General features: G+C 40.1%; 2 protein-coding genes across 3 annotated transcripts; both read right to left on the bottom strand.

Annotated features, from left to right (window-relative positions):
• Positions 1-1,972: 1,972 nt before the first annotated feature.
• On the bottom strand, positions 1,973-9,063 carry LOC119893346 (L-lactate dehydrogenase C chain). 2 transcript variants are annotated; one of them, XM_038705439.1, is made up of 9 exons: positions 7,729-9,063; positions 7,391-7,531; positions 5,371-5,507; positions 4,468-4,585; positions 4,074-4,247; positions 3,821-3,994; positions 3,601-3,718; positions 2,948-3,071; positions 1,973-2,419 (listed from the first exon to the last, which is right to left on the bottom strand). In XM_038705439.1, the coding sequence occupies exons 3-9, from the start codon at positions 5,497-5,499 to the stop codon at positions 2,252-2,254; spliced, it is 1,005 nt and encodes a 334-aa protein (XP_038561367.1). In that variant the 5' UTR covers positions 5,500-5,507; positions 7,391-7,531; positions 7,729-9,063; the 3' UTR covers positions 1,973-2,251. The 2 variants fall into 2 exon arrangements, with proteins under 2 accessions (XP_038561367.1, XP_038561366.1); XM_038705438.1 differs by lacking the exons at positions 7,391-7,531; positions 7,729-9,063 and adding an exon at positions 5,886-6,030.
• A 661-nt stretch (positions 9,064-9,724) lies between these two features.
• On the bottom strand, positions 9,725-15,747 carry tmpob (thymopoietin b). Its single transcript, XM_038705437.1, has 6 exons — positions 15,137-15,747; positions 14,874-14,991; positions 13,728-13,880; positions 13,370-13,479; positions 13,183-13,283; positions 9,725-11,682 (listed from the first exon to the last, which is right to left on the bottom strand). The coding sequence occupies exons 1-6, from the start codon at positions 15,368-15,370 to the stop codon at positions 11,298-11,300; spliced, it is 1,101 nt and encodes a 366-aa protein (XP_038561365.1). The 5' UTR covers positions 15,371-15,747; the 3' UTR covers positions 9,725-11,297.
• Between the last annotated feature and the right edge of the window lie 7,024 nt (positions 15,748-22,771).

Raw genomic sequence — 22,771 nt, 5'->3', positions numbered from 1 at the left:
TGAGAGATGAGCCCCAGTGAGTTTTATTGGAAATGGCAGCCTGAACTAGCCTTGACTGGGTCAAACAAAGGTCACCAGCTGACATATTTAAGTGTTTATCTTATTTATCGTATTTTTTTGACCTGACATAAATCAGAACAATTTTCTTTAAAAGCAACTATTTAGTTTGGGAAGATGTTCACCATAGGCTTATCAGTCAGCAACACATGAATTTATCCAGTTAACTACAAAATTGCACTAATCTCCACCAAGACACTACAGAGATTTTCCCAACTGTGACTGGGTTGTGATACAACATATACTCATACCTAGATGACAAAATAGGTAATTTGTTAATACCTCCCAAAACGACACATATAAGATTCCTACCAGTCCACCTACAGGCTACCTAAGTCAGGTGACATAGTTAACACGTAGTTAACGTTGTGAAATGGTGGCATTTTGGTTAGGCAACAAAACTACTTGGTAAGGTTTAGGAAACCTTTTGGGTAGTAAGTAAGTAAGCCTACGTGACGCAAAGTGAGTAACGCTATTTTACTTGAAATGTTAAAAAACTCAGCATTTACTGGGTTTCACATGGGACTCAAGTACAAGCCATACGACCACTAGAGGTCTCAGCCACAATAAATGTAAATATTATGGGTGGGGAATCACCAGAGGCCCCACGATATGATATTATCATGATACTTTTGTCACAATCAACTTTGTCAACATCTGTTTTATCTAAAAAAATATATTTCTGTTTGTTCATCTCACTTTCGGTGGAGCTCATTTAGCATTAGCTTCATCATTCTCACTACCTCTGAATGGTGGCATGTAAGATGAGCCATCATGTTTGCGGTATTCAGAGTATTTTATTTTCAAACGACATTTCTTGCAAATCCCATGTCTCATATCCATTTCCGTCGTCCCCTCCTTATTAAAAACCCCAAAGTCCATAGATTTTAATTAAACACGAATGGTATTTTCCTCCGCTGTCACCCAGGCTGACATCACTAGAAAAAGAACTCAACAGCACCATCTAGTAGTTATCTCTAATCTAAGGCAATTGATTTTATTAATCTAGTGCCAAAAAGTTAATTTCTCACGAGCAATTTATTTTATAAAAGATCGTTATTTGGTGTCTGTGTATCGATACATTTTTGCCACAAAAAAATATTGTGATACTATCTGTATCAATTTTCCCCCCTACCCCTAGTAAATATGGGTTGTAATAAGATGCCTAAACAAACAGCCTATGTGTTAATTTTTCTGGTGAGGACAGGCTGAATTTTCTGGGTTTCCTGTTTCACAACTGGTGGTGATACTATGACACCACACTGTTCTTTTAATGGCTTAGTTTCATTAGTTTACATCAAACTTGACCAGAAATGGGAGGAAGATTTAGATAGAAAATATCAACCGACCTATGCACTAATATTTTATATTTGTGCTAGAAATGCCTTCCTACAATGCAAAATTGTACACCACAACTAATAAATGAATGCCAGGATATCTAAAATCTATGTTTCCCCTACATGTGATGTGTCAGTGTTCCCCTGCAAACCTTAGCACATGTTTAGGCCATCCTTAATGTTGTTAAAAGATGGAGTGGACAGAGATATATTACTGGAGAAACAATTGCACCACACCTGTATAAAAGGACATTGTAGCTTTTGTCTCCTTGTTAGCAAGCAAGATGAGTGATATTCTTATTCTTGTTGGATTAAAGACATTCTGCCAAGTCTTTAAATTGGAAAAGACTCACTTAAGGGCCCATGTAATTAAAAAAGACCTGAACTACAGCTTTTCTCAGGAGTTTCTGACATCCGAAAAGAGTTCTGATAGTAGGCGGCTGTGAATAATACAATGTGTCCAGTCGCTCATTTTGACCAAATGCTGCTTCAGTTTGACCAATTTAAACTAAAAGCATTATAGAAACATCTTGTAAATTCTACTTTAGCGCGGAATAACTGACCACATGCACTTCCTGTTCAAGCAACCACAAACTTCCTTTATTACACATCAAAGCAACATGAGGGGTCCCGCACTTCAGCATAGTCGAGGACAAATGAGTCAGAGCAGTGTTTCACTCAGTTGATGTCACATTTGGTGTCCAGCGAGCAGAAGTGTGCAAACTGACAGCTATGGCTAAATCTGGCGGGATGAAACTCCCATACGCCTGTGAATCTACAAAGGGCAGTGGATTGAAGCTGAATGTAATACTGCGGGTGATGAGAAGCCAGGAAGGTACAGTGCCCCCAGCTGTTAGTTAGATGTCCTGCAGGTCCTTCTGGATGTCCCACAGCGTGTTGGCACTGGCCTGCAGTTGGGCCACCTCGTCGTCTGTCAGGGTCATGTTGACCACGCTGGCCACACCGCCGCTGTTCAGCACGCAGGGCAGACTCAGATACACCTCATCACTGATTTCATACATCCCCTGTTGACAATGAACAAGTGTCAGGAGAGAATGTAAATTCTTAATATTTGAAAAGACTGAACCAAGCCACAACTTCAAGCTGAAAGCAAAGGTTTGAAACTAAAAGTCAATATTACTTAATTTGTCTGTTCTAACCATGTTTTAAATGTGACACGCACACTTTCAACATTGTATTTTAATCAGCTTGAAATAATATTTACTTTCAGATTTTGGCTTACAAATAAAAAATGTTGACACCTCAATTTGAGCATGAAAAATTATAATTTATAAAAATTAAAACCCACATTTGCTGACATTTGACATTTCTTGCAATAAATCAAAAATAATGAACATGTAAATGCTAAAATGCTAAGAAAGTAACATAAAAGTAATTTAGTGCACAGTACTAAACTGTTTTAGATGATGCTACATAGCAACTAGCTTTTGGTTTATCTCCAAACTGGATGTGTTGATGCATTTGTTTTAAATTAAAGATGCAGTTTCTAAAATTTATGCAAAAATGAATCTGTGTGTGGAAGCAGCCTTTACCTGCACCATAGTGGAAACAGGATGAATCCTGTTCATGTTCTTTATGAGGCTTTCTGTCAGGTCCGCTACACTCAGACCAATGGCCCAGTTGGTGTAACCCTTCAGTTTAATCACCTCGTAGGCACTGAGAGACATAAGACACAAGTTCATTTTCAGACTGCTTAATGTTTGGATTTATTAGAGTTTGGTGATTTAAATGGTGATAAAGCAGATAAGAGGCACTTAAAACACACACACAATAACACTCTTAGAAGCAACATCTGCTGGCGGTTGGTTGCATAATGACATTTATGAATATATATAATATATCAATAGTTATCACTTTGTCTCTGTTTTGATATGTGACATTTATTATCAAAACATTTAAATTCAGATGATAAAAAGTTTAACTAAAGTGTAAAAAAATCCTTTACATTTCAAAACATGTGCTGAAAAATAAACATATTTAAATTATTATTTAAGGTCTAATGTTGTGACCTGATTTTAATAAAACTTTGAGCTTATTGTGATGTTACCATTCATTTAGACATGAGAATAGTGAGCAAAAATGTTACAGATGAGTACTTCGTCACAATATGATTACATCGAGAGGCGTATAATAAACATTGTATTACTCAAGGAGATGGGAGTAACCCAGGTGAACTTCAGCCTACCTGTCCACCACCATCTTGTGGGTTTCCTTCCAGTTCTCCTCGTCACAGTCGGTGCCAATGTCTGGGTTTAACGTCTGCAGGTTGACTCCAGCCACGTTTGTTCCACTCCACACAGGCACTACGACACGCAGTGAGACCATTAACTACATACTTCACACATCACACCGTCATAATCTGGTTCTCAATAATATATTGTGACACTTTTGTTTTGCTTGCTCACCACTGGTGTCTCCGTGTTCTCCCAGGATCCAGCCGTTGAAGCTGCTGGCATGGATTCCCAGTTTGTCAGCCATCAGGAAGCGGAAGCGAGCTGAGTCCAAGTTGGTGCCGCTGCCGATGACGCGGTGTTTGGGAAGGCCGCTCAGTTTCCAGGTTACATAGGTCAGCACGTCAACTGTTGAAGGGTGTTGTTATTAGAAAGTATGTCTGTATGTGAGAGAAAGAAGACTGAAGAAATGTTTGTTGGACAGTACCTGGGTTGGAAACCACAATGATGATGCAGTCAGGGCTGTATCTGACAATCTGAGGGACGATGTGCTTAAAGATGTTGACGTTTCTCTGGACGAGGTTCAGCCTGCTCTCTCCCTCCTGCTGACGGACTCCTGCTGTCACCACCACGATGCGGGAGTTTGCTGTCACAGAGTAGTCTGAGAGACAGGGAGGAAGAGGAGGAGTAGATTTGTCCTCACTTTCAGATTACCCAGGTACAGTTAGATAATCAGAGGTTCAAATGTCTTTTTTTAATGCCAATAGTGACATAAATGCTCCAGTCACAATGCTTGCCAGTTAGCTGCACCCTGTAAATACCCGATCTGTGTTTATCAAACTAAGATGGAGTTTCTTGCCATGTCTGACGCGTAAACTTGCCTTTGTCTGCAACTATTTTGGGGGTTTTGAGGAAGAGGCTGCCGTGCTGCAGGTCCATCATCTCTCCTTTCAGCTTGTCCTCCATTACATCCACCAGAGCCAGCTCATCAGCCAGCTCCTACACACATCACAGACGTTCAGAACAACACACACAACACTTTTAACCCCACAGTACACTCATTCAGCACCATATCTTGTTTTGGCCAAAGTTACAAGTTGAAATAACCTCAATAAAGAAGTTCAAGCTGTTTGTTTTGAGGGATTAAATATATCTGACTCACTGTTGTTGTACGACCTCCATCTGGCACATCAAGTGGTTATTTTAAACTATAGTTTTCTGCATGCATGCTCTCCCATAAGAAGACATTATATCGCTGCATTTTATATCACTTTAACACAGATCACACTCAATTATATATATATACAGCATAAATTAAGCCTAATGACTAAATTAATATTATTTTATTGCAGGATAATTAGCATATAAAACTGGATGGGTCAGTCTGACGATTTTCTCAAACTCAATTCAGATAAAACAAGATGAACATATATTTAGTCACAAATCAAAACCTGATCATAAATCTATATTTACCTCTCCCTGTTCTTAGCTACTTTGTCAGCAGTGATCTGCTTTGCACATGGTATAATGACAGTTAAAATTAGATAAAGGGATTTCTCAATGTAGTAAACCAATATGGTAAAGTTGCTGCTACTATTACTGTACTGTCATTCTGTCATTGTCCCCACATTTTAACAAGGACAGTGAAGGGATAAAAGTCATCAGACACCAAGAGATCAGTAATCTGGTGTCAGTCCAGGAGGATCCTGGGTATTACCCCATCCTGTGACACCAGCAGGCGTGAAGGTAATCCGAGCAGAGGCAATAACCAGTGGGGCTCTTACCCTGAGCAGGATGCTGACAGCACAGGCCATGCCCACCTGGCCCACACCCACCACTGTCACTTTATTCCTAGGGGGCTCAGGAGGACCACTGAACAGTGGGGTGATCAGCTTCTGCATAATTGAGGCCATTCTCAGTGCTGAGGAGTGTAACATTGAAGAAGGGGAGGAAGGAAAAAGAGAAGAGTGTTCCTGGTCATGAAACATGTTGAGGACAAGTGACAGACACTAAAAAGCAGAGACACGACTGAGGGAAACAGTCCTGCACCTAGAGAGCAGGCTGCATGCTCAAACTGCATAAATACTGCATTCAGGACATTGCGTGTTATATTGTGTAGAGGGATTACAACTTAAGCCTGACATTTATGTCAGTGGAAGCATGACTTCTCTGACATCTAGATCCATTACAAGACAAAAAAGAAAACACACTGACTGAGCTCTGTCCTACACACTATCCCCTTGCAGAGTTCACCTTGAAAAGACACTCGGCCTGACACAAAAACATCAGCAATACTTGCATTTTTCTGCGATGCTCCGAGCAGCGAGGTATAAATACCAACATGTAATCAGCATGGCAAACTGAATGGATACCTAAGGTGTGTTCTCACAGAGCTGCGTACCCCCTGCATCCACAACACCTCCCACAGCCACTGTTTGTGCAATCCAGACAGCCGAGGCCGGTATCCGGTCAGCTGCAGCAGTAGCACAGAGCACATGTGACTCTGGGCCGGCCCCTCTCCTTTCCTCTGCCTCCACCCTCCTCCCCAAATGGAGGACGAAGCACTATAATCTGATGCTGAACTTGACTGACTGACTGCAGACGGTTAAGGAGTTACTGTAATCCCTTAACGCTGTCTCCATCTGCTGCACCTGAACTACATATGAACATTAACCTTGTGACTAAAAGGACGTCTCCCAACCACAATAACAAATTTCTTCTACAAATTATTTAACAGTATAATGCATTGTCCTATACTACAAATACAATATTGCCACTGTTAAATAGGCAGATTTCTGATCTAGCTGCCTCTGAATTTACTGCTCATTACACATCTGGGAATTGGTCTTACTTTATGCTGCAGATTGTGTAGTACAAAAGGCACTACATTGTCTCTCCAACTGAGATTCCACCTTTAAAGTTAACAACGGTGTTCAGAATATAAAGTTAATAAATAATTATACAAGATGCCAGTGTACCAAACCTGAAATAAATCATACTATTGGGAATCTGCAAAAGATAGCTATATATCTCACAAATTTCCATCTCTGCAAGAGGATAATGTCCCGTTGAAAGTGCAATGATGAACTGCCCATTCATTCACCCTGAATGAAACTGGATTACAAAGAGTAATCGTTGCACACTCAACGCATGTAAACACGAGCGGTTAATGAGGGGGCTTAGCCTGCAAGGTCACGGGACAGTACATTTCATGACTGTTAATTACAGAAAAATAAAAACATGGTTGGTACCTCAATAATCAGAGAACCAAAGCATCATCAGAGAATTGCCCTGTCAATGCAAAATTTTCAGACAAGACAGCTGTGGAGCCAACTGTTGAATGTTTGACCACACATTAAGCACTTGAAAAATGTAATTTCGGTATGCCTGCTATAGGGACAATACATGGTGTCAAAAACTGGAAGCAAGTGATGAAAAAACTGTTTGTAGACCCACTTCATTAAAAATATTACTAAAATGCATTTAATTTGCAATTCTACAGAGGTTTAAAGAAAACATGAAAAACCTAAAATCCGCACAAGGGGTACAGAGCGCATGAAGAGCAAGACACAAACACATCAAATTCAGCTGCTTCAAAAAGAACAGGTTTTACAGTATAACCTTTCCCATGTTTAGTGTAAACAAACCAAAATCCAACCATATCCAGACTAAATATATCTGCCTCCGGCAGATATTTCAAATGTTAAACATAACAATGAATATCAGGGCTGGTCACTTATTTTTGGTCCAGTTAGTTTAAGTGTAAATGTCTTGTTCTTTCTCCTGCACTACAGGAAGACTTACCCTTGGAGTGCTGTACTGTGTGCCTGCTCCTCGTCCTGCTGTTCTGTCAGACTGCAGCCTGCTGGATTTAATTGACTTAAGCCTCTCCATCCCCTACAAAGTCTCAGTTTGGTCACCTCAGTCAGCTGGTACAACCTTCACCTACAACAACAAATATATTTACTCGAAAAAAGAAAACAGAGAAAAAGACAGAAAAAATGGTTCCATTTACCACAAAGGTCATAAATTACCTAAATCCCATGTTTGATTAAATAAGATTTTTTTGCAAACCTACAAAAAAAATCAAATCTATTTTTCATACTGAGTATTACACTTCATTTGGAGTTGCAAATAAATACCTGCTTCATAGCTTCTCTGCACTGGTTAAGGTCCAGTGAAGGACCACTGCAGTGTTTTGGCTGCTTCACATGAAAATTACTCGAGAACTTCCAACTGCAGAGCCAGGGAGCTGCTCCAGAACAGATGGACTTTGGGAGTATGTGTTTAGGTTTAATTTAGGTATTATTACCACAGACAACAGATTTTGAGGTTCAGTCATTTACTCACTCTTGGATCTGATTGAGGACACTGACTGCTGAGCATTTCTTACTCAAGCACAGACACCACTGAGCCAGCAGGGGTAGACAGAAACAAACAGTAGGGTGACCAGAGAAGACAGAGCCTGTCATGTTGTCCACCACAGTTATGAAAAAGTTCCTTACTAACCACGGCTGCATAAGTATGCAAAATGTAAAATGAGTCTGTATTTATTTCTCCAGACGTGCTGCTGTCAAGAACTGCCAACACACAAGAAAGAATAATTAATCTGGGTCTGAATTTAGTGTCCCATGGCCTAAGTAAGGTTTCAGAGGATGATCTGAATAAAAAAGGGCAAATGTTGTCACTTTTTAGTAGTAGAAATGAAAAATACACAGGTGATATAGGACACCAGGCCACCTTGCAGCATTCACAAAGGCCACCACAGCACTGCAAGACAATGGTGTCCCTGAGTGGAATAAGAAAAGGTTTACAGAGATGGTCAGATAAAACAAAAACTGAAATCTGGAGAGATATTGCAAGACACTTGGGAGAGGAATACTTTTAAGTGTAAGCACAGTGTGTTTCCACTTTAAATTCACTATAAACAGAGGAAACTTAGCAGGGTGTGTCATCCTATCCTATTATGCACAGCCGCCGCTGCCAATCTGACTGGTGTCGACCTAATCTTTCTTCTTCAAGCAGTTATGTCACATTCATATGTACAGGGGACACGAGTGGGGGACATAGCACGGTAAGAAAATTAAATGAAACGCTCATTGTGGTGAAATATCTTTACTGATTCCACTCGCATTGTCCAAACGGCTGGCAAGCTAACGTTACTGCTACGTGAGCTAGCATGTATTACCTTAACGTTTATGTTGTTGGCCAACTGCTGGCAATGCTTCCGTTACGTTTACTCACCGGTGTCCATGTTTAGTCAACTAGCTGCGTTTAAAAGGAATTACGTTATATTGTTGTCAGGCTGTATTCAGCGAACATCTATGTTACCACCACCGTCTGTAGCAACGTAAAAAGTTTAGGTCGGTTTAACGGGTTTCCCTTTAAAACAATAAGATGTTTGATTTTAACCCCGCTCTGCCGCCGGCTTTGTTCTTTTCGAACTGCGAGAGGTCCAGTTCGAGAGCCCCGCCCGTCAGGTCCGTCACGGTTTCAGACTTCAGTGACGTTACATAAAACAAATCAGCTTGTTTGAGATTGCAACGTAATCCTCCAGTATGAGCACCACGCATAGACTGTATGCACCACGTCCACTTTAACACATCGACATGCTCCATTACACCATGCTTTTATTACTGTAAGTAGCCATGGTATTCTCTGTGATGAACGTACACATACAGATGAGTGGAAAGCAATGGTTGCCTAGAACAGTGATTCTCAAAGTGTGGTTCTGGGAACCCCTGGGGTCCTTGAGGGGGCTCCAGGGAGTCCCCAGCAAAAATGGGAATAATTGATTTTCACTGTAATCCCATCTATATGTAATATGACAGACTGTAGGACTGTTTTGGTCATGGGTTTCAAACACTTTTGGTAATAAAACATCTAAAAGCCAAAACATGGGCCCATGGTCTAATTTGTGTCAGTTTAGGGGTCCTTAATGTGGAAAAAACCCCCCAAAACATTGAACCAGCCTAGAAGAATGGAAAACTTTTTCAAAAATACTAAAAGTATGGATTACTTGCAATTGTTAGTGGCATTTTATACGTGTTGCCATACAGTGATTAAAACAAGGGAAAATACTGATATAGCTCATTACAAATGTGCCCAGATGGAGCTACAGAAGAAAAAGAAAAACTATCTGGTAACAACCAAGTTTATTTAATGATACACTGCCTACATTATCATAAATAAACAGATTAAAAATCCTTACCCACATAACCCCTGTCGTTTCTGTCTATCGTGGGAGAGCTGCCTGGAGTTGAATCACTTGTGTTAAATCAGCAAGGTTCAGATTAAGATACAGTATCAATTGCATGGATCACATATTGCTTTTAAATGTTACCTTTTAAAATCTGCTATAAAAAAGTTGAACACGCCACTTTAGAAAAATATCAAAATAGAAATAAAGATGCCCCCGAAATCTTCCCACCCACATCACCTGCAGTGAATGCATCCTCCCTCCTCGATAAACAACCCCGCTTTTCAGAATAACCTACAGTGTCTTAATTGTGGTAATTTGCACAGGCAGAAGTGTCCCAATAGGATTAACTTTCTCCATGTGTCTTCTTTGCAGATCTGTCATGTCTGGACACATGCTGTCACTGAGGTGGGCTATGTGGGTGCACTGCAACAGCCAATCCTGCATATAGGACTGAAGGATCAGAAATCTAATTTAAAAAAAAACAAACAAAAACATAAAAATAAAAGCACAACAGAGCACTAAAACCCAAAGCATGTAAACTCAAATGGGCACACTGGCAGCGCTGGAAAAATCAATAACCTATGATCGAACACTGCAATTTCAGTTTAAGGAGTAATTGTCAAATAAATGGTAGATAATCAATACTAAAAAGCAGTGTCATTTAGAATAGTTTGTAAATTGATGAAGATGTTGATAAACGATCCCATAAGTACAGTAAATATGATTACAATACAAAGCGGCAAGAATAATCATTTTAGTTATAATCATAGAGTCCCAAATACAATGATTCAAACAGCGCTCAGCCACTGAGAAAAACAAACAAAAAAACAAACCTTTTCATACCTCATCCTGAACATGGGCGGATTTTCCTCATGCAGCGACATGACCGGATTACACCATGTGTCTCCTCCCAGCACAAACCACATTAAAAAGATTGATCTAAATTGACCTGAGCACCATAGAAATAATGAATCACTCTATCTAACCCTATAACTACAGAGCAAATTTTGAACGTCATACAGAAACATGTAGACATTCTGGTATTAGTAGTAGCACTGCTTTGTGCTTGAAAATGGGAGGGCACTAAGTGCTAACAGTGTCCAGGCACTTCACAGTCAGAAAAACACCTGGCACAGAGAGTTAGAAACTACAGTATGACCTTCAAAAACTACAACCATGCACGGATAAACTGGCCTCTCAATTCTGCACTTGATTCTACATACGAGGGTTAAATACACACAGACACAAACAATTCACAGATTAAAATCAACATTTAAATGAGTCTCTTCTGACTGCCGCAAAACATCGTTATCCAGAAGCTACTATGTCCTCTTGTGGTGAGAGGAAAGCTGGAGTCCGGAGAGGAGACAGTTTATCGTTCCAATTAAATCTGTGTCCTTTGTCCAACCATGTAGGTAAAACGAAGAGGTGAGCCAAGTTTACTGCTTGAGTTGTGGTGTGCTGAGGCAGGGATGTGGCGTGGGCACGGCGAGAGACTGCCGAGGGTCTTTACTTGCCGGGGCTCTCGGTAGCACTGCTGCTGCTGATGCCCAGGTAGGTGGCTGCGTTGTTCACAGCTCCCTCAAGGGGGACGACGACGGTGTCCACGAGGCCTTTGAGGGTGTTGATGTGATCGACGTCCAGGTTCTGGTAGGCATAGTAGAGAGAACCAGCCACCACAACAAGGAGCAGGAGCTTGAGCAAAATAGACAGGAAGCCTCCTCGTCGAGCTGGCGCTTTGCTTGAGGCGGTGTTGCCGACTCTGGAGAAAGACTCAGAGTAAGAGCGGGTCTCAGTGTGGACGTCGTGATGCACACGGGACTCATCCAGCCAGTATTCGCTTGGTTTTAGTGGCCGACCAGCCGCCCCTCGGATTGGACGCCTGCAGGTTGCACTGATTAGGGAAACAGAATCAAACTTTAAGGCCTAGAACAACACCAAACTTTTTTTTAACTCAAGGTCTATGGCCTTTTTAAAATGTATTGCTTAAAACTTAAATGTTAATATTTAGAAGCTACTAGTACTTATTTAGTTGTTACTAGTAACTATTCCCGTTTTACTAGTAACAATTGATTAGATACTAGTACTTAATTTTTATTTACTAGTTAACTAACATTACTAACAGTAGCGTTTTCATTTTTGCTAGTACATTTGTTTTGGTAACTAGTTATTCATTAATGACTAGTAAAATGGCATGTTGTTAGTAACATTTTAATTCTTACTAGTAAGACTTACAAGTAACAAAAAAATACACACTACTATCTAAATAATAGTGACTAGTAAAATGGAAATGGCTACTAGTAATTATTCATTTAGTTACTAGTAACTAATGAAAAGATGAACCACGGAGCCCCATAGATTTCAATGGCAAAAATGTGCAATTACATGTTACTAGTAACTCATGGAACAGTTACTAGTAACTTAAAATTAAATACTAGTATCTAATCAATTGTCACCAGTAAAACAGGAATAGTTACTAGTAACTAATGGAATAATTACTAGTGACTAGGGCTGGATGATATGGCCAAAAATGTTATCACAATAAATAGTTTCATATCTTTCGATACTGATAATTATCACGATAAGTATCAAATAGTTATTTCTTTCGAGTTTAAAGGCTGATTTTTGCTCCTGAGCTAAAGTTGAAGAAACTTGATGGTTAATTGTGGTTTAAACTCTTCGTTATGGTCAACAGTTGAGGCCAAACAGTGGGTCACTTCATAAATCTGAGGTAGAACATTCAAAACAATTATGATAAAATCTTTGTTAACAAATACGCACAAGTAAAATTAGGTAAATGCTTTTTTAGTACTTTTTCCTCAACAAAATCAAATCTTAATAAAAATGAATATTTATTGAACATTTCTTAATGTTATTGGGAAAATTTTTTTTCAGTGTTTCCCCATACGTTCATTTATTTGTGGCGGCCCGCCACAATATCAACGCTGACGGCCACATATTGATTTTGAATTATTTTCTTACTAGGCCTATTTAAATTGGATTTGATTTGATCCTCCCTTTCTCGCTTTCGCTCACCCATCCCTCTCCCTCATGAGAACAGCTGCACTTAAACAGCAGTTTAAGTTTGCACAGTTTTCACATCTGATGCCGTAAACCAACCCTGAAGAAGCTTTGGTCACGGCCCCTGTGACCCCGCTGCTTCCATTGGTGAGTATTTGAAATGCAATTGAAAGCTCCCGGAATAAGCTAATAAGTGTTATGTTTGTTTTTTTTTTCCTCCTTCTTAAATGAAACTTGAGTTTCCAAGATAAAGGATGCTCTTTCATGTTCAATGTTTATAATAAAAGACAAATATTTAGCAGAACTTGATTTGTGTGCGGGTCTCTAAAGAAGGGGGGAAAAAAAGATTGCTAGAAAAGTCATCAATTGTTACCTCATGCCTGTTGGTGTGCTTATTTCATTGGCAAGGATATCTTCAACAACACTCTCGCTGACCTTCTTCGGGGTTTCTTCAGTAATAATTTCTTCCACCACCTATTGGTGTAATATAAAAACATGTTCACACATACTTAAAATTTACTCCTCCACCTTTGAAGGTGGGAATGGCAAAACTGCCTCACCTTGGTTTGTCGTCTGCTGCTGGTTCTGACGGTAACTGGGGTTTTACCCCTGCTCCTCACTGGCTTCTCCACCACAGGAACTGGCTCTGGTTCAGGGGCAACAATCTCCTCTGAAAAACACACGTAATGTAAAAACAACAGTGACAACATTGCAATATCAGTACAGTAATCAGTGTTTTTTCAACATTTAGTCAGGGACCTGCTGCAGCAAGCAGGTTTACCAAACTGTCTGGATCATTTTACTAAATAAAAGAAAACATGTTTTAAAATATACTGACATAATCGGGTCATGTTATTTGTCTTGGTAAGTAATGTGAAATTTAAAATGATCATGAGGAATGTGTGGGTCAGAGCTCACCATCTTCCTTGTCACTGTACTGGTCAGAATTTGTGTTGCCATTCTGGTTACTGTCTGCCTTGGGGGGGAGAACTGTGACGTCTGTAGGAGGTTCAGCTGGAGGCTGGTCCAAAAGCTTCTGCAGCTTCTTCTCATACAGCTTACGGGTGGAGGCTGAGTGGAGGAGAGGAAGAAAAGGTTAAATGACATAACACATTGTACTTTAACTCAAGGATTTCTACATTTGTTAAATTAAGTCATTTTTTAAATCTTGATTACTTGAACACACAATATTTTCCAAATACCTAAATTATATTTTTTTTAGTAGATAATTTGAGGGTTCAAACTAGATCCTTTGTCTCACACAGCATTCAGCTGCTTAACTAGCTCTGATCACATGGTCTGAATTTAGCACTTTCTTGAAGTTACACTTGATGTCCTTTATCAAGTTCCCAAAATAATGCTTTTTATGATGTTTTTACAAAGTTTATGTTATACAATGTGCTGTTATGTCTGGTTGTTGACATTCATATCTTTTATGCTCTTTGTGCAAAACAAATACCCCTGGGGCAATAGAGTATTCATTTATTGAGCTGGGCTGATAGATCAGGTGATATTAACATTTTGCATATCAAGTGGTATCCATGTATATGTTGATCAATAAGTAACAAAAATTTGCAGTACTGAAATTCCATAGATATGTCTGAGGTAACAGAAATGGTGTCTACATAGTCAGTCTATTTTTCAATTGTAAAATGTCCCGGTCAAAACACACCTATTGGTCAAGATTCTTTAAAAAATTTTTTTTTAAGGAATTCATACCAAACAAGTATATAAGAAAGTTAGATACTGTATTTTTATTTATTAGATCTTTAAAACTTATATATCAGCTGGACTATGGTTTAAAACTTATTTGGAACCAAATAAATTGCCAAATTAGTCAGTTGTGTTATGACTGGTTAAATTGGATAAACTGGTCAACAGAAAGACAAAGTACATACATTTTCTTTTAGGTGAATTACTTTATGCTAAACGAATTAATATTGCCAATAGATGTATTCCTTACCTCGATTCTTTGTATTTTAGAATAACTCCAATCTAATCTTGTTTCTCATGTTGGAAAAATAAGTTTTCTTCCCTCCCACAAAAGTCTGAGACGGCCCTTACCAACAATGGGCCCCGAGTCCACACCATGTTTTGCCAGCTGTTGTTTTAAATCTTCATCAGTGAGATCTGTCACCTCCATTTCCTCTGTGCGAGGCTTGTCTGTCTTTTTGGTAGCTTTCTGCAAAAAATGAAAATAAAGATTTAAGTTACATATCACTCAGCAAGTCATACCTTACACTTGTTCTATCATGCAGGCAACCACATCATATCACAGCGCTTCCCGCAAATGAAAAAAAACAAAGACCCAGTTTGACAAAACTTACTCTTCCAGATCGACTTTTGTTGGACACCACGGGGGCAGGTAACTCTTCGTCGCTGGAGAAGGTGTCTGCAGGTGGGCTCTTCTTGTTGTTAAGCACGGTCAAGTTTTTCAGATACAGCTGCACATACACTTCTTTTTTATGCTCTCCGCTGGGAAGTGGCACATTGTTTGCTGCGAGCTCATTCTTCAGCTTATCCTTCGTGAGAACCGACGGATCTTCCAGGAATTCTGCCATGTTTAAACTTTTATTTTAGTTTCTTGTTTTTGCCGCTTCCACCTAACGGAAATTAGCGCGTTCACTCGGCAGCTATGAGCAACAACACCGGGAACGTGACCGAATAGCACTGTTGTCAAACACGACTGGCGCCTAACCCGCTGCCAATTCAGCTAGCAGGACAGAAGCGGTTTAACAAAATATACGCCTAGTTTTGCGTGTTAGCCTGAAAGCTAAAACATTCGCGGGTAGCTTGTATTTTTCGAAAACCGATCCACGCGTGTGCTGCAAGTGAAACCAATGCAAAAATCTAAATTAACCAGCTGTAATGTGACTGAATTAGCTTAGCTTCAAACCGGTCCCACTTGCTTCTGTCTGTCCGCGGTTGCAACAGGGCCAAACAACAACCAGCTCCGCTATTGGACGGAGCGCCCCAGTAAGCTCCACTCTGATTGGCTTGCTATGAATGGAAGATTCACAGGCCGCCGCCACAAAGAAACCGCAGGCTGTGTGTTTTAGATAACAGCTTTATGTAAATCTTACCGACGATATTTCCACTGTTGTTTGATTTATCTGACGTTACTGACCTTATTGATTTTAATAACTACACAAATGCGAGTTTAAGTAATTAATTCGAGTCGCATTGAGTGGCGACAGAACAATGTTAATGGCGGGAGAATAACACCGGGTGTTATTCGAGTTAATATATGGCCAGTTTCAGTCTCTAGCATGTCTGTTGTATGAAATAATGGATTAGAAGTTAATACAACATAACTACAGTGCCACTAAATGTTTTCATATTATACATAATGTCGCAGTGAGAGAATGTGAAGCCATTTAGATGAAATCTGCCTCTGTAACAGAAGAGGGCAGCATGAGCCACATTATTCAAAAGAAACACGAGTTAGTCTTATTTGAGGCGTCATGCTGTTCAATATCAAGCCAGCAAGTTATATAGCACAGAAGTTATAAAGGTTAATATAGGATATTTGGGTTTTAAAAAAGTTTTCAGAGATGTGCAGTGATTTGGCTTCTCTAGGACTTCTGTAGGACTTTGTATGAGGTTATTCCATAGTTGAGGAGCAACAGCAGCATCACCATTAGTTTTCAGCCTTGACCTTGTAACAGTTAATCTGCACAAAAGATCTGAGGAACCTAGTGGTCAGACACAGTCTTAATTAAAATGATAAAATCAATGACACAAGGGGGACACAACAGGAACACACATAAACTGGTTCTAGCTTCTCCAGTGAGGAGGATTTGCTGTCTTTGTCGTTATATTATTGCAAATTGAATATATTTGGGTTTAAGGCTATTTTATACAAAACAAGACATCTGAAGACATCGCCTTGGGCTGTGGGAAACTGTAATGTAGTTTTTTTTTGTTATAATCAACTTGAAATGCCATTTTGTTTCACCTTATGGAATCGCTGAATAAATATGAGGGCAGTAATTCAGAGGTCTGGAGGCAGGCAAAGTTTTCAATATTTTTTGACATCTTATAGACTAAATGTTTAATTGAAACAAATAATTGATATAATAATCAATAATGAAAATAAATAAAGTTGCAGCCCTACACACAGTCATGGCAGTGTTTGACCACCTCACGCCTGTCTTCAGTCTCTGGGCAGGTCTCTAACTCTGCGGCAAGCCCCCCCCGCCTCCCGCTGTGGGGACAGTGGTTTGAGGTGGCACTATGTGGCTCCCCACCTGTCTTTCAGACCTGCCTCTCTGAGGCTTTCTGGGATGCTGCTGCAGAAACCAAGCAATTGATCCCCACCTCAGCTCTAAACCACACTAAAATATGGCACTTCAAGTATAGTTCAGCTTTTCCATAGTACATATGCCAATGGAGTGTAGGCATAAAAAATGTTGAGCCCTTGAGAAACACCTCTTAAGCTTTCTTTGTATGTAATTTATACAGAAAATAAGGCACGGGCCAAGAATCATAGAGAGTGCCTCTTTAAGCATAACAGTCATGGCCTCTGAAAAATGATCAAAGCCTGCTCTTTAATCGTCAACATTCACATTTTCAGAATGAGTTCATTTAAAGTGGAATTGTTCCACCTGATGTCGAACAGTCAGTATAATCATTTCTTGACAGATGATTGTAAAATAAATCTAGTGAACAAATTAAACAAGTGGCTGGAGAAAGACAAAAGGCAATTTATGGGAAAATAAAGGTGGATTTCTGATCACTTAGACAAATGTTGAACACAGACTCCTGGGTTGAGTTTATCTTGGATTTTAGGCATTTCTAAATCCCAATTGAGCCAACCACAGAAGTAGCTTAGGAAAAGTCAACCTTTACCACCCAGAGAATGTCTGTTCCAATTCCACTGACACAACAAAACACATACTTGTGAAATTAATTGAAGTTATGAAATTTCAGCGCAATGTACGATCACAGGGATCACCTTGCCACCTCATGGGCATACATGTGTTGTTAGATGTATAAATACTTTGTTTTCTCCATGTTTATTTTGTTTTAGAAAATTCACGTTTAAAATGTTTACATTACCAGAAATTTTGTTGTACCATGCAAAACTAAAAAAAAAGTTTTCCAGCACTAATCTATCACAACAATCTCTAAACCTCAGTGGATGTTGTTACTCCAGTGCCAAACTAATTAAGATCAAGTACTGGGCAGTTTCCTGTGCAAAACGGAGGGTAGGATGCGGGCAGCAGGAGCAGTGTATTTCATAGGAGCTGAGATTTGTGTGTCCTGGCCTAGGAACAGCCATCTAGTAGTGCTCACAGTATATTTTCATCTGTTGACAATCCAAACTCTACTTAAAGGACACATGCTTAGTTGTAGACATATCTGTCAGGAGGAAAAATGAGACTCCCTCTCTGCCCTTGTTGATGCTTAGTTGGCCTCCTGCCTATTTGTATCATAAGTAGTCCTCCATATATTTGCATTGCTATTATGATTTGGGCTTTTCCCGTTTTATTTGGCCATTGAGTACAGAGACACTCTTGCTCATGTCCTCACTGAACTTAAGGCAAACATTACTGTGTGTGAACTTTCATGTAGTGAATGAAGCATTTCCATTAAGACTCCAGAGAGGCACCCATGGGATGCCATGTTGGATCGTTGGGGGGAAAACTTAATGTAGGCCATCCATCCTCTCAAAATGTAATGCACTGACATAAAAGGATCAAGACAAATTTGATCTGTCAGAGCCACTGAAAGTGCATCTTCTGCAGTGGTTGGTGACCACTACAAACAAACTGCAATGCAAAGAAGCTTCACTGATGTAGATGTTTTATCCACTTCACAGTTCAGGGGAGCATGGGCCCACATAGTTAAAGTGGCTATAATCAATATTTTAATATTAACAGTGGATCAAATGATTACATGTAATGTGAATGGGGTCACTCATAGTGACAAACCCGCTTAGAATGGTCACTTAAACTCTGCAGTTCGCCTCAGCTACATGGAGCGCTTAAGCATCTTTCAGCTAATTGCTCTGGTTTAACAGCTGATAACCTTATTGTTTTGGTTCACTCTCACTGCTCTCATGCTGTCATTTTCAGACTCAGCTGGAAGTGAAAATGTTCTAAAAAATCAAACTCTACACTACCTGATCAGTGCAAAACAGCAAAGGTTATTGACTAGCTGGTTAGCATAGTTTAGCATTTAGCTGCTAAATAGCATTAAAAGAAGAGTGAATACTGGACTCACATTCATCACATTACCAGAAACATAACTTCGAATGAATGCTAAGGTTGCTTCATATCTGCATGATTAAATAATAACAAGTTCCCCAAATACGCTTTGTGAGGCAATGTTAATGTTGTGTTTTTGACTTGTTTCTACTGCCCCCAAGAGGCCAAACAAATCAGTTAATGCAGGTTAAAGAGAGCACGTACTAATGAGCCACTGTGTGCCAAATACAATCACCTGTCTTGACCAAATGTATCCACTGTCTCCTAGCGTAGACCTTGATCCCCAATGCCAGGCCTTCAGCAAAACATTGCAACTCAATACTTCATCAACTAAGGGAACATCTTTTAGCCAACACAACCAGTAAAGTGAAATTTTCTTAGTTAAGAGACAATGACACACATTGCAATATAGTGTCAAAACACTCATCTACTTTGTATATTTTCGGAAACCACATATTTGACTTCCCTCATGGTTCACCACCAGGTAGGCCTTTTTTTTCTTCTTTTTTTTTTTACATGCCTGTCACGGCTGAACCGAATGGCTCACAACTAAAAGAGAGGGCAACTTCACACAGGTGACTGCCAGACTCTTGAGTTAACAGGAAAGAAATATTTCCGTGCTTAACTTGGCTGAAGCTCTCAACAGACCTACCTCTGCTTAGTTTTTCTGTCCACATGGCTGAACACTGGTACCGGACCAGTATGGGAAGAGCCAAAGACTTCTCAAAAGCCTCCTGTGATGTGTTGGTTGTGACACCGCTGTGCCCCTCAACTGTTTCCTCTCTGCTCTGAGCTCACATGCCCCTCACTCAACTGAGGAGTCACCATTCGGGAGCGTCAGCATTTACTGTACCTAATGAATGAGAAGCAGACAATCAACAGAGACTCAGCAGCACTCCTAGCTGCAAGTGCCAGATCAGAGAACATGCCAACAGCTCAGTGAATTCAGCATTTTATTGCAATTGTTGGCAGGACTCGAACTCAATTTTCAATTAAGTACCAAAAAAGAAAAGGGAGTGGATTTCATAAAAGCTGACAACAAGAGACCTCTTTGGGGACCTTTGTGTGAGGTGCTTCCATAGACTGACATGAATGTAATTTCCTTACTGGTCCTTCTGGTGTCAAGTTATTTTAAGTAATAGCTCTCAGCTCTGAGCCTACTGCAGCCAGGACACATTCCCCAAAAGCCTGGTACTTCAGCTGATATGATCTTATTTATTCAATCTTGAAAACTGAAACTTCTAGGCCTCACACTGCCTCGCTGACTCAATGGACTGCTTTTTTGCTGGACCTACATCAGAGCTATTTGGTCTATGGACTAGGAGGTGCACAGTGTGGAAAAAGCACTTGTCGTCATGTTTACTGTTCTTCCAGGAGGCAGTCGTGAAGGTTCGGCTCTTGTAGCAGCTCATAGTTTGAGGTAGTAAAACACCAGGGGCCTATCGATGCTCTGAAGCCTCACAGCGTGGCTCATCCGTGCCAGCGGTGAAGGACAAATGTGCCAAAGTCTGCTAGGTTTGGCTCTTTTCTCACCCCCCTGGCTTCCAACACCGATGTATCCAGCTGAGGTACAATAATTTGACACCTCTTAAGCAGCTGGACCCTTTAGCGTGACAACCACTGCTTTGTTTAATATTCCTGCATATTTTGAATGCAATCAAAAATTTCAGTCAGCAACATCTAAACTGTGTTTTTATCCACTTTGGACTTTTGCCCCTCTCCACCCCCTTCAGTCTCCTTTATCCCTTCCTTTCCTATGTGGGATTTAACGTACACTTTGTGGTAACCTTGCTAAGTTATCAATTTTTTCTATGTTCTCTCACACTGAATAAAGGCTTGTTTCTCTGTGCCTGCTTATTACGACTTCAAGGACAGCTCCCTCCATCTGGCATTAAGTATTCCTGGTGCCAGTGTCGGGTTAACTGACACTCCTGCACTTAAACTAATGGCAGTGAGCAGTCATCTCCCATGAGGTGCTCACCTTGGAAAAAATCACCCAGCTCCCTCATCCTCAATCATAGTGGTGCTCTCGCCACCCACTGAATGAAACCATGGGCATGAAAAGAGGGATTGTTTCACTATTCAGGCATATATGAGGGCAAATGAAAACATGTAATACGCATGTCCTGTCTTGGATTTGCCCTCCTCCTGAGTTCAATGAGACGTTGAGAAGTGGGAAGAGTAGAACAGCATGCAAACAGAAAAAAGACAGAGTCAGCAAATGGTCATTTTCATTAGAAAGGAAACATGCAACCTGATTTCTTAAGCAATGGAAGCAAAAATCAAGTAAAAGTAAAAGCCAAGCATTAAACATTCAAATGCTTAAAAGAATACTTTTGAGAAACTTAGATGTAGACTAGAAAGTAGACACCTTGATCAAGGACAGAAGTCCTATCTTCTGATAACCAAGTAGCACATTGTTGACAAACAATGCTCTTCTATCTCATTATTTAGTTATTGTTTTCTGAATTGCCGAGTTTTGACTATTAAAGGGAGCTTGTAAATTCAGTGTGTGGACAATTTTGCTTTCACTGTGAATTTGGCCTGCACCTTCAATATTTTACTTTTTTCATCAGATATTGTGTTGTTGATCTGGACTGAGAGCTGTTTCACATGTAATTATGTAATGACTGACTTTATGAACATTTGTTCCCATATTAGGCTTCACACCCCCTACAGACTCAATTGTCACCTCCCATGTTAATTTAAGACTATGTCATAAGAGTAGGTGTCAGTTTCAATATAAACCTACGTAAAGAAATTAGGTGCATTAGCAAAGTGCTTAAGTGCTTATACAGTACAGTATGTGTTTGAGGTATTTTTCACATACTGATCGTATAACCTTCTTTCTACACTACTATGTAGCTGTAAGGCAATGTCTCCCAGGACCTGTCTTCTTATTTTCCCAAATTTAACTTGGCTGTCCTTCAGAGATAGACATAGACATAAATATCTTGTACAGGTGAGGACAAAGAGAAGCACCTCTCAGACCACAGGAGTGTAGCATCACCACCCGTCCTCCTCTGAACCCCATTCTCAATGGAAACCTAAACAGCTTTTTAAGAATGAAGAAGTTTTTCAGTTTGTTGCTAAATATAGGCCAGCCCAGTGGGAGGTGGCAGGTTCCAGAGCCATTTTCAACAAAGATGAGCCCCAGGTCCTGCCCAGGGCCCAGCGGGAGGTGACTGCCGGTGGTCCGCCTTTCTCTTATGCACCGGCTCTTAAGTAAACACTACAATCCTGCGGTCAGCTTCAGCATGGCAACGAGCGAAAAGACTCACTGTGCAGTTGCACACAGCTATGGTGTGTTGTCTCCTCTGGCCCACTCAATCTTGGCTCCTCCCCATCACAGAGGCCTCGGCAGGGGTCGAGGGCCAGCGACAGACCTTGATGTATAATCCCTGAAACCCTGCTGGGAACTCCTGGTGGCGGCAGTGTTGGACTTCATCCTCTGGACCCTCTGATAGACCATATTCCATCAGAAGTCTAAATTAAGAACAACATCATGTTTACTGACATTATGCTAATTAATTGTTTTAACACTTAAATGATTTACAAGTGAAATCTATTAGCACAGAGGATCTCAAACATTAACGAAGCACGGTCCACTTCAGGCTGTGATGGATATATGACCATTATCAGTTAATTGTTTATGAAAGGTTTAACATTCATTCATCAAGGTGAAAACAGAAAATATAGGCACTCATCATGACAAAGGGAATTAATACTGAGTATAATTTGAATAAAGTC

The sequence above is a fragment of the Micropterus salmoides genome, unplaced genomic scaffold (genome assembly GCF_014851395.1).
Source record: "Micropterus salmoides isolate LMB-PRFRI ecotype aquatic unplaced genomic scaffold, ASM1485139v1 Ms_hic_scaffold_8, whole genome shotgun sequence".
NCBI classification, from domain to species: Eukaryota; Metazoa; Chordata; class Actinopteri; order Centrarchiformes; family Centrarchidae; genus Micropterus; species Micropterus salmoides.
This window is presented reverse-complemented; position numbering and strand designations above follow the sequence as displayed.

Bases quoted from the DNA above. Each gene is read 5' to 3' on its own strand.
- LOC119893346 (XM_038705438.1), bottom strand. From the start codon at position 5,940: ATGCTGATTACATGTTGGTATTTATACCTCGCTGCTCGGAGCATCGCA. The intron at 4,586-5,370 runs GTAAGAGCCCCA...TGATGTGTGTAG, and splicing joins CTGTCAGCATCCTGCTCAGG to GAGCTGGCTGATGAGCTGGC. The intron at 3,072-3,600 runs GTAGGCTGAAGT...TATGTCTCTCAG, and splicing joins CACAAGATGGTGGTGGACAG to TGCCTACGAGGTGATTAAAC.
- tmpob (XM_038705437.1), bottom strand. From the start codon at position 15,370: ATGGCAGAATTCCTGGAAGATCCGTCGGTTCTCACGAAGGATAAGCTG. The intron at 13,881-14,873 runs GTAAGGGCCGTC...TCCTCCACTCAG, and splicing joins GGACTCGGGGCCCATTGTTG to CCTCCACCCGTAAGCTGTAT. The intron at 13,284-13,369 runs GTGAGGCAGTTT...TTACACCAATAG, and splicing joins GCAGCAGACGACAAACCAAG to GTGGTGGAAGAAATTATTAC.